General features: G+C 48.5%; 1 protein-coding gene across 1 annotated transcript; it reads left to right on the top strand.

Moving 5' to 3' along the window:
• Positions 1 to 2,609: 2,609 nt before the first annotated feature.
• Positions 2,610 to 10,022, top strand: DUSP2 (dual specificity phosphatase 2). Its single transcript, XM_075910717.1, is given in 7 exon segments — positions 2,610 to 4,864; positions 4,867 to 5,034; positions 6,340 to 6,388; positions 6,390 to 6,449; positions 7,705 to 7,931; positions 9,365 to 9,430; positions 9,433 to 10,022. Coding segments are annotated over 7 exon segments (912 nt in total). The 5' UTR covers positions 2,610 to 4,656; the 3' UTR covers positions 9,567 to 10,022.
• Positions 10,023 to 11,940: the final 1,918 nt, after the last annotated feature.

Genomic DNA, 11,940 nt, shown 5'->3' with positions numbered 1-11,940 from the left:
AATTGGCCTGGGGGCAGGGGAGCAGCAGGGCCTCAGTGGGTCAGAGCAGCCCGCTTGGCGGGCTGGATCTGGCCTGCGGAGGCCCTTTTGCCCATCCCTGGGTCTACCCTGTCTCGAACCTGGGTCGGTAAGTTCCTTTTAGCCCTGGGGTGTGTTGGTACCAAGATGTTTCTTCACGAGGGGCTCTGTTGTGACCCATGTGCTAAGGGCCTGTTCCTAGTAACTCTCAGGCAGTGCATTTTTTGTCACAGTACAGCCTGGAACGGCATCCTGTCACCTGTTTTCCCAGCACACAGTAAAGAAATGGCATTTCCTCCCACGTACTAGCACCTGTTTTCCTGGTGCTGCTTGTCTCCTGACAGAAGCCTACTTGGCATGCAAGGCATTTTTTTCTGGCTCCCAGTGTGGTGTTATGGCTCTTAAAGGGGCCACAACCACATTTTGGCCCCCGCTTTTTTTGGGGGGTGGGGTCAACAAGTCCCCCCCCTTTTTTTCCTACAAAAAGAGGACTGCTCTTAAGTATAAGTATTTCTGTAATATCGGCCCTGTTCATGCCAACTTCTGTAAGCTGTGCCTGCCTGTTGCTCACAGCTTAATTCTGATTTAAAGTCTTGACCATTTTGAATGTTCCTCAGACCTTACACCAGGCCTGTGATAACTGGGCTTATATTTCAGGCCCTCATCTTATTACAGCCACCAACATTTAATTTAGGGTGGTCTACTTTTTAATTGCACAAAACTGAACACCCCTGCCCTGCTTTCTGCCCTGAGGCCCACCCCTTTTCGGAGCCCCCTTCCCCCCCCCCATTGCTTTATGCCCCTCCATCACTCCTCTCCCACCCTCACTCACTTTCTCTGAGCTGGAGGAGAGGTTGTGGCTCCAGCTGGAGGTGCAGGCTCTGGACGGGGGAAAGGAGGGTTTGGGTGTAATATAGGGGGCTTTTGGAGCACTGAAGAGAGGGTCAAATCAGGGCAAGTTGCTTAAGACCAGGGCCACTTACAGGCCAACACTGGGGTCTTCCATTACAAGGCACCACACCAGTCACAAAGAGCACTTCTGTTTGCCACAGTGGCTAGCATGAAGTCATGCAAGCAATACCCAGCTTCTCCTATGCCACCACCAGTATCACTCCTTATACAGATGAGAAGTTGTGAAGACTGATCTTATGAAATCTGAACAGATTCTTCTAATTCCAATGGGCCAGCCACAGTCCAAGGTCAATTTATACCCCAGGTCTCACCCAAAAGAGCACACTGTGCCAGTCCTTTTAGAATCTAACATCTAAAGGTTTATTGATTAAAAAGAAAGAAAATGTTTGAAAGTAAAATTGTTAAAGGAATCAAATTACATACACCAATTACAGAGTTCTTGGTGCAGGTTTGTAGCAGACGGAATAATCCGCTGTCTTAAAATTTTTTTCTAGAATACACCCTGTTAGGATGGGTCATCAGTCCTTTCGGGCTCAGTTCATAGCAAAGTTGCTTCAAAAGTGATGAGCTGGAATGAATACAAAGATGGAGGAACCGCTAGGGCCCTCTTTATACCCTTGCCTATATGGAGGGAATTCCATTGTTTTCTCTGTGTAAAAGTATGTCTCAGGATGGAGTTTAACACGAGTAAATCATTTGTTCATGCATGACTCAGTCCTTTTTAAGTAGCAGCCATCACTTACATGCTGGTCTGAACAGTCACAGTAAAAGTTCCTCATATGTGCAGTGGCACCACTTGAAGTGCATTGTCAGAAGTGCTGTTATTCACTTGACTAGCAACTTTTTCACAATAGAAACGAGTGGTCCTGTGTCACCTTAGAGACTAACATTGTGAGCTTTTGTGGGTAAGACCCACTTCATCAGATGAGTTGCAGTGGAAATAACAGATTCCAAGATATATATAAAAACAACAAAAGGACCTGTCAATTGTAGGACCACGTAAATGAAGCTAATTAAGTGGGCTGCATGTGCCCCATTCATAGCTTTTTGATGTGAAAATGCAAATGTCAAAGACAGGGAAAATTGGCTTTGTAGTGTACCAGTTAATGTCTTTATTCAAGCCCAGGGTAACAAATGTGTATAGGTGTCAAATGTGTCAAATGTGTATAGGTTACAAATTTGTAGAAGAGAGTGCAGGCTCCAAGATGGACTTTGGGATGCAGGCAGGACTCTGGTCTGAGGCTGGGGTACAGAAGGGGGTACAGGGTCCTGGAAGCCTTTACTATGTCTCTCAGAAAGCGGCTGCCAGCTCCCTGCAGCCCTTAGGCATATGGGTGGCCAGAGAGGTTCTGTGCCCTATCCTTGCACTTGCAGGCACCCATTGGTTGTGGTTAATGGCCAATGGGAGCTGCGCAGCCCTCACTGGGAGCTGGGTCAGTGTGCAGAGCCTCCCTGGGTACGTCTAGACTGGCATGATTTTCCACAAATGCTTTTAACGGATAAGTTTTTCCGTGAAAAACATTTGCGGAAAAGAGCATCTAGATTGGCACAGACGCTTTTCCACAAAAGCACTTTTTGCGGAAAAGCGTCTGTGCCAATCTAGACTCGATTTTGCACAAGAAAGCCCCAATCACCATTTTTGCGATTGGGGCTTTTTTGCGCAAAACAATACCGCGTTGTCTACGCTGGCCCTCTTGCGCAAAAGCATTTGCACAAGAGGGCTTTTTCCTGGATGAGAGCACCATAGTATTTCCGCAAGAACACTGACGATCTTACATGAGATCATCAGTGTTCTTGTGGAAATTCAAGCCAGTGTAGACAGCTGGCAAGTTTTTCCGCAAAAGCACCTGCTTTTGTGGAAAAACTTGCCATCTAGACGCAGCCCCTGTGTCTAAGGGCCACTGAGACCTTGTAGCTGCTTTTGGGAGCCATGTGGAGTCAGGATAGGTAGGGAGCCTGCCTTAGCCCTGGGCCCCCCGTACCATGAACTGGACTTTTAATGTCCCAGCCAGCACTGGTGACTAAAGCTGCCAGGTCCCTTTTCATCCAGGCGTTGCAGTCGAAAACTGTCCACCTAGGTTGTTCTGGGCTGAATCAGTGCTCTGGATCCAAACACCCTCGGACTTTGAAGTGACAGGAGTCCAAATCCCAATGCTACATCTGATGCACACCATCTCTGGCCCAACATACCACTGCCTCTCAAAGTACTTTAGAAATATTCAGCCATTGATCCATGACTAGATATAAGGGGTAGAACTATGAATAATGCAGAACACAAGTGTTCATTAAATAACTTTATTCTGTATTTGGGAGGAAAACAGATGACACTGTCTCATCAATGGTGATAACATACTTTCCATTCCACTAGTGTGTCTGGAGGATAAGTTGGACATTTTGAAAACAGCAGGTCAAGATAACTTGCATCCAAGAGTTTTAAAAGAGCTGGCTGGAGATCTAGTCTAACCCTGATGAAGTGAGTTTTACCCATGAAAGCTCATTATACTATACCTTTGTTAAGCTCTAAGGTACCACAGGACTGCTTATTGTTTCTGAACTGTTAATGTTCAATAAGTTTTGGAGCATTGGGGAAGTTTCAGACTGAACCAAAGGCCTGTCCAAGCTGCCCTTTGGCTGTGTAGTCCTATCTCATAGAGCTGGAAGGGACCTTGAGAGGCCATTGAGTCCAATCCCTTGCTTTCACAGTAGGACCAAGTACCATCCCTGACAGATTTGCCCCAAATGGTCTCTTCAAGGATTGAGCTCACAATCCTAAGTTTAGCAGGCCAATACTCAAACCACGGAGCTATCACTCTCCCCATTGCTAATGGTCAATTTGCAGTGCCCACAACAGAAAGTGTCAGGGACGGCCCTACCTTTCCCTGCAGAACTGTGGTGTGGGGAGCCTGTTTCCTTCTTGCCCTTCTCTCACTCCCAGGTGGTCCAGCTCAGCCCAGCCTGCAGCAGATGTTCACATTGCTGCTGTCTGCTTGCCTGCATGGTAGGGCAGGGATCCCTGCCTCTAGTCGAAGCAAAATGCAGGACAATGTAGCACTTTAAAGACTAACAAGATGGTTTATTAGATGATGAGCTTTCGTGGGCCAGACCCACTTCCTCAGATCAAATAGTGGAAGAAAATAGTCACAACCATATATACCAAAGGATACAATTAAAAAAAATGAACAAATATGAAAAGGACAAATCACATTGCAGAACAGAAGGGGGATGCGGGGGGGTGGGAAGGGGGAGGAAGGAAGGTAAGTGTCTGTGAATTGCTGATATTAAAGGTAGGGAGAGTGGGATGTTTGTGAGTTAATGGTATTACAGGTGATAATTGGGGAAACTGTCTTGGTAATGGGTGAGAAAGTTCAAAGTCTTGTTAAGTCCTTGTTGGCAAGTGTCAAATTTTAACATGAATGACAGTTCAGAGGATTCCCTTTCAAGTGCAGATGTAAAAGGTCTTTGTAGCAGAATGCAGGTGGCTAAGTCATTTAGAGAGTGTCTTTTCTGGTTAAAGTGGCAAGAAACTGTTTTCTCTTTGTGATCTTGTCTGATATCTGTTTTGTGGGCATTAATCCTTTGGCGAAGTGTCTGAGATGTTTGTCCAATGTACATAGCAGACGGACACTTTCGGCACATGATAGCATAGATTATATTTCTGGATGCGCAGGAATATGTGTTCTTGATCTTATAACTCACTTGGTTAGGTCCAATAATGGTATCAGCAGAATGAATATGTGGACAAAGCTGGCGGTGCTGCTCCCGGAGAGCGCAGAGCTCACCAGGCTGCTCCGCGAGCCCGAAGCGACCGGGCGGACGCTGGTGCTGGACTGCTGCCCCTTCCTTGCCTTGTGCCGGGCGCACGTGCGCTGGAGCGGGCTGCTGCGCCGCAGGGCCAGTGGCAGAGCCGGCCCCAGCCTGGACCAGCTGCTTTCGGATGGGGAGCGCAGGCACGGCTCAGCGGAGGCGAGTTCTCCCGCTTGGTGGTGCTGGACGAGGACAGCGACTCGATGCAGGTTCTGCGGATTGATAGCCTGGCCCGGCTGCTGCTTGGCACCCTGCTGCTGGAGGCCGGAGCCAGCCATGCGCTCATCTTCCTGCTGCGAGGTAAAGGCACCTCCCCGGCATCCCCCAGACAGCGCTCCCCTTCAGAACACAGCGTTTCCAGCCCCCCGCCCCCGGACAACACCGCTCCCTGCAGGACACTGCGTGCCCTTGGGAAAGTAGCTTCTCCCCGGGAGAACCGCCCCATGAGAACACTGTGCCCCCCCCCCCCCCCGGAGAACACCACGTGCCCCATCCCCGGAACACAGACAGACAGACAAACACACACAAATCACAAACTCCTTCACAACATCATAATTCATAGACCAGTATAACTAGAAGCATCCCTGATAGATATCTGCCTAACCTGCTCTTAAATATCAGCAGTGATGGAGATGCCACAACCTCCCTAGGCAATGTATTCCAGTGTTTAACTACCCTGACAGGAAGTTTTTCCTAATGTCCAACCAAAACCTCCCTTGCTGTAGTTTAAGCTCATTGTTTCTTGTCCTATCATCAGAGGCCAAGGAGAACAATATTTCCTCCCTCCTCTCTGTGACACCCTTTTAGATACCTGAACACAGCTTTGGTTTTTCTCTGTCTTCTCTTTTCCAAACTAAATAAGCCTAGTTCCTTCAGCTTTTCTGCATAGCTCATGTCACACAAACAATCTCACACACTTTCACAACGTGACACACTAACTAGCACCCCACAAACTTACAGACCTTCACAACCAGGGGCAGCCCATGAACTTAAGCAGTTGCCTAGGGTGCCGCTGGCCTGGATGCCTGATGATGACATCACGGGGTGCCCCGTGTTTACGTCACGGCCGTTCAGGTGGGGGGTGCTGATTGTGCCTGCAGCAGCCGGCGTTGGACCACTCCTGTTCACAACCACCCTCAAATACAGCAAAAACTTCCACTTGTAAACATGCCCATTACAAACAGGAATCTCTCTCTCACACTCCGTCCTCTCCCTCACACATTCAAATGTATGAATTCAGAAACTCTTCGCCCAAGGCCTGATGCTCACTGAATTGCGCATAGTACTCCTGAGAGCTATAAACGTGCACTGGCATGGGGCTTGATTGGCACATGGCTCCTGCCCCCAGTTTTGGGAGGCCTTGGAGAAGGAGCCCCTCTTTCCCAATAAGCTGCAGTAACCAAACCCATTTCAAAATGCATTGTGAGCCCACAAAGGCAGTCCCACTTTCTGGGCACATCTGTGTAAAACATTTCTGCCTGTTATTCTCGACTGGTCCAGTGCCTGTTTAACCCTGGCCCATCTGCCCCTGCACCTGTGCTAACCTGCAGTGCTCTGTCTGCTCCCAACATTAATGAGCGAGTCTGGGTGATGTGTTCTTTGCAGGGGCTTTCAGTGGTTTCCAAGCCTGCTTTCCAAAACTGTGCTCCCTCCCCCTTGCCAGCCCTCAGAGACCCCAAAGATGACAGCAACATTGGGACCATCACCCCTTTCTAAATATTCCTGACTTCATCACAATGCAGACATCTTGGGCTTGAAGGCTGACCTGCTACAATCATACCCACTAATCCCAAATGTAGACACCACAGAGCCCATGGACTCTTACAGGATAGGTTCTGATTAGGGATGTTAAGTAATGGTTAATTAGTTATCGAGTAGTCGATGGAATTTCCCTCAACTAGTCGATGGGGGGGGGGCTTGCTACCACTGCTGTGGCTCTGAATTTAAATGTAATAAGAGCTGCTGAGCTCTTACTACATTTAAAGTGCAGAGCTGAAGAAGGGTTAGCTCTGTCTCCTCTTCCCCTCTAGCTCTGTCTCCTCTTCCCCCTCTAGCTCTGTCTCCTCTTCCCCTCTAGCTCTGTCTCCTCTTCCCCCTCTAGCACTGTCTCCTGCTTCCTCCTCTTGCTGTCTCTGGTACAGAGGCATAGGGGTGGGGGCAAGTAGTCACTTAACTAGTCGCTTACATACCTGGTTCTGATGGCATTTAAGGGACCATTCAGGATGAGGAAGACTGAGAGACCTGTTGACATCAGTATTCATGGGCAAAAGTGACAAGGAGTCCTGTAGCACCTTATAGACTAATAGATGTATTGTTAGTCTATAAGGTGCTACAGTCTCTTTTGCAGATCCAGACTCTTCTAGACTGAAGGGGTTAGCATTGGGTACCACAATGATTAGTCATTAATTTTGTTTTAGGACCTGTCCTTGATCCTATTTCAGAAAATAGGAGTTTTTCCAAAGCCTCCAACAGCATCAGGAAATATCTTTGAGTATGGCCAGACATCTGTCAGCAGGATTTGCGGGGCTTGCAGATTAAATTAATCACTTATTGATCTGGCTTTTTGGGGCAAGGTCAAGTGCAAGGTCTATTATCACTTCACTCCAGGCCCTAATCTCATCTGTCCATCTGTCTAATCTCCTAGTATCATTGCTGAAGTAGCACTTAGAGCCAGCAGAGATGAGGGGTATATGAGTAGAATACACAGACAAACAGATTGACATGGAGGTAATGCCTATGTCCTTCTCTTCTCTGCCTCAGGCAGCTCAGATGGCCCAAATGGGGTTTCCATGACTACCCCTATTGTTTGCAGGCTTGGGAATGAATAGTGAAGCATCCCAGCCCCGACTGCCTTGAATGCACACATACATCCCCAGGTGATCTCAGAAGAGCTGGGTGCACATCCCAAAGGGAGTGTCAAGCTGTGAAATCAGCCCAGAGGAGGAAGGCCTCATCTTGTCTTTATGCTTGTTTCTAGGATGGCCCTGTGGAAATCTTGCCATTCCTCTACTTGGGCAGCTGCTACCATTCCTCCAACAAGGAGGTGCTGGAATCCTAGGGCATCACCGCCATGCTCAATGTCTCTGCCAGCTGCCCCAATCATTTTGAAGGGCAGTTTCGTTACAAGAGTATCCCTGTGGAGGACAGCCACTTGGCTGAGATCAGTGTCTGGTTCCAGGAGGCCATTGGCTTTATTGGTAAGCACAAGGTTCATTATGGATTCACTGTGCATCCATTTCCCCCTTGCAGTCCTGCTAATGCCCCTAGACGAGGCTTTTTCATAGGGCTCATCTGAAGCCCATTGAAAGGAGCAGGAGTTTCCATTGACCCAACTGATTGGGGTTTGGATTCTGCCCATAATGTCCGGCCTGAAGCAATATTAAACCCCTGCAGAGGAAGAACGTTTGTGTGCCAGCATCCAGTCCAGCCTTGTGGCTCAGTTCCAACACTGGCAGGGTCTCATTCCTAACTGTGTTCTGCCCCACCCAACCTCATTTCTTCCCTATGGGCAATGTCCCATGAAAAGCAATGGTTCATACACTTCCTTATAGTCAAACAGGGCAGGGCTTGATTCCCCTCTCACAGCCACTGATCACTCCAGTGGCTTTGATGGGGTTACACTGGGGTGAGAGCAGAATCAGGCCCAGGGCTCTGCTGGATCAGTGCCCAGAAAGGAGTGAGATGGAGGGCTGAGAGCTCTGCACTGGGCATGTCCTGCCATGGACTTGAGACATGTAGGGCTGCCAGATGGTTTCAACAAGAATACTGGACACACCTGCCATTACATCCCAATCGACATTACACCCTATTTGAAAATACCGGACATTTCTATTTTCTCAATTTGTTTCCTGAACAGAGCTAAAATACTGGACTGTCCGGTTCAAGAGACATGCTTGGTACAGACGTCTCCAGTGAGCCCATTGGTGCACAGAGCATTTGCCTCCTTTCTGTGAGGAAGACACAAGTGGAGAGTTTGGGTTTCCAGGGGAAGGCCTGGTGGTTTATTGGAGGCAAGGCCATCCAGAGGGAGGCATGGGGCCTGGGGCTACCCCACCACAGGCCCCACCTCTGCTCCACCCCATCGCCCCACCCCTTCACCACCCTGCCACTCCCCTTCACATCCCTGCTCCACCACCAGGGCACTACTGCGGGCCAGGTAGCAACAAGTTCTCCCCCCAACATTCACCAAGGCAGCGGGATCCAGAGCAGCCTACTAGCAGCCTGGTCCTCTTCACTGTGCCTGCCCTGCTGCACTGCCCTCCTAGCCTGCTGTGCCTTGTTTCTCCACAGCAGCAGGAAGTCTTCGGGCCAGGGCACTCTGCTTCCTGCTGCCATGGAGAGCTCAGCAGGGCAGAGTGGAGCAGGCTGCCGAGCCACTCCTGTAATCCCAGTGAATGCTAGGAGCAGGAAGTGATCCCTGCTGCCACCCTGTGCCAGCCCCATCTATAGGCTGGTTGAGATGGCCGCCGTGGGGCCCCCCATCAAGTGCCGCCCCGAACCATTGTATGGCCAAGACAGCCCTGACTATAGCGTTCGGAGGGCAAAGGGTGCAGAGTTTCAGGAAGATTACGACATTCTTAGCCCAGGGGTCCCGATAGGACTCAATGACCCTCTTGATTTGCTCCCACAGATTCAGTGAAGAGCAGCGGTGGGCGAGTGCTAGTGCACTGCCAGGCTGGCATCTCCCGCTCAGCCACCATCTGATCCAAACCCAAAGGGTGTGCCTGGAGGAAGCCTTTGACTTCATCAAGCAGCGCCAGGGGGTCATCTCTCCCAACTTTGGCTTCATGGGACAGCTCCTGCAGTTTGAGACAGAGGTGCTGTGCCATTAGCAGGCACCACTTGTCCTTTGGAGCACTGGTCAGCACTGTTTCCCTTCCTTTCTAGGACAGACTTGGTGTGTTTCCATTTACAGCCCCAAAGGGTGCTCCATCCTGACAGTGTCCCTCATGTCCATTGCACTAAGATGTCACTGGATACCTCTCTGCAACCTGGCCAGACTCCTCCACCTCCCCGTGTTAAAGCCCACATCTCTGACCAAATGCGTTGGACCCTACAATGCAAAGAAAAGAAGTGAAGATGGGCAAGATGCAAGAAAGGAGTGTACTCTGCTTTTCGAGGAGCACTGAGATTTTAAGGTCATATACCCTTTGCCAACCTCCCAGTCTCTCCTAAGTCCTGTCTTAAAAGAACTCATGGCTGATCTGTCCCTATTGCTTTCCTATTAGGGATGTAAAATCTCTTTTAATTATCAAATTAAACATTAAGTTTAACCATTTAAGCCCCCTGCCCACCACAGACGGGCTGGAGTGACACCTCCATGTACACTGCAGATGGGGACTGTTCTAGCCAGGCAGAAGTCCTCTACCATCAGTGGGCCCCTTGGGGCTTGAGCAGCTCCCTGCCTACAGTAGGGGGAGGATTGGGCTGCTCCAGCCCCTGCCAGTTAACCATAACTAGTAAGCATCTCTCTTATTTCCTATGTGAAGTCATGGCAGGTAACTTCAGAATTATGCCATCTCCTGTACTCTGTGCTTGAGGGCAAAATGCTTTGTTGTTTTTGAATGGCCCTGATCGTGTTTCCATTGAGCGGGGTCAGGGTTCATATTGGGTAATTCAGTTCATTGTCTGATCTTTTTTGTTTCACAAGCTTGCCCCTTTTCTGCTCCAGGAGGCAGAAGGAAAGATAATAGGACAATAGACCGAATTTTCTGCTGACAACTTTACTGAAGAACCTGTAAAAATTTGGTTCCATTCTTACCACCACAGCAAAAATAAATTCCACAGTTTCTCTTTTGATTTCTTTCTCTTCACCCAAACTTCCATCCAGAATCCTCTCTGATCCATGCCTCAGAGTTTAAGGCTGATGGAATTCTAGGGTTTGAACTGATTGAGAGAGCAGAATTTGGTCTGTAGTGACAAAAAGAAGAGTTTGTGTTTTCCTGCCCAGACATCTTTCCTCAATTTGAATCAGCCTGATTAACCTGAAAAATCTGACCCAGAGTGACAAACATAGACTATGTCTACACTACGGAGTTTTTCTGGAATCTTGGCAGTATCCTGGAAAAACTCCGCCAAGTCATGGGAATGCATCTGCTCTTCTGAAATTTTTTTTGGAAGAGCAGATGTGCCCTTTTGGAAGCCCTGTCTTCCTCATTTTTTGAGGAATAAGGGCTCTTCCGAAAGAGGAGATTTTTCTGACATTTGACCCCATGTAGACAGGCCAAATGTCAGAAAAGCCTCTTCCAAAAAAAGAATTGGAAAAAGGTACGCAAATTGCAGTTTACAATTTGCGTACCTTTTTCCAAAAAAACAGCATTGTAGACATAGCCTGAATCTTTGATTAGTTATATGAGCAGAGGATTGCAAATGGCCTACCAGCCCCAGCCTCACATCTGAGAGCCAATACCCAATTTTCGTATCTGAGAAGGCTCTGTAATTCACTCCCTGCTAATTTTTAAAATATGCTGGCTGCGTCTAGATTGGCATGATTTTCCGGAAATGCTTTAAACGGAAAAGTTTTCCGTTAAAAGCATTTTCGGAACAGCGTCCGTGGCCAATCTAGACGCGCTTTTCTGCAAAAAAGCCCCAATCACCATTTTCGCGATCGGGGCTTTTTTGAGGAAAACAAATCTGAGCTGTCTACACTGGCCCTTTTGTGCAAAAACTTTGCGCAAAAGGGACTTTTGCCTGAACGGGAGCAGAATAGTATTTCCACAAGAAGCACTGATTTCTTACAGTAGGAAGTCAGTGCTTTTGCGGAAATTCAAGCGGCCAGTGTAGACAGCTGGCAAGTTTTTCCGGAAAAGCGGCCGATTTTCCGAAAAAACTGGCCAGTCTACACACAGCCGCTGAGAAAATAGGGTGGAAGTGGGTTGAGAAACAGGAGAATTGATTGCAAAGGATCCAGTCCTTGCACAGCATCTTGTCCCTATTTGGGGAAGAGGGTGCGAGCGCCCCTCCCAGCAATGTTCTGTTCTTTTGAATGCATGGAGGTACTGGGCAAAACCTGCCAAGGCAAAGAACCTCTCTGAAGGATGACTCCCTCAACTGAGCTGTCTCTGACAGTGCAGAGCAATGCAATTTTGTGCACTTGTGCTGGGAGGGAAACCACTCACTGCCCTCCCTGACTTAATTTAGACAGCTGTTGGAAATGTTGCACTTTACATGTATATAATAAAATATATGGAGCTATACCTATCTCCT

This window comes from Pelodiscus sinensis, chromosome 28 (genome assembly GCF_049634645.1).
Source record: "Pelodiscus sinensis isolate JC-2024 chromosome 28, ASM4963464v1, whole genome shotgun sequence".
Lineage (NCBI taxonomy): Eukaryota > Metazoa > Chordata > Testudines > Trionychidae > Pelodiscus > Pelodiscus sinensis.
Note: the sequence above shows the minus strand (reverse complement) of the source record. Positions and strands in the feature narration are given on the sequence as shown.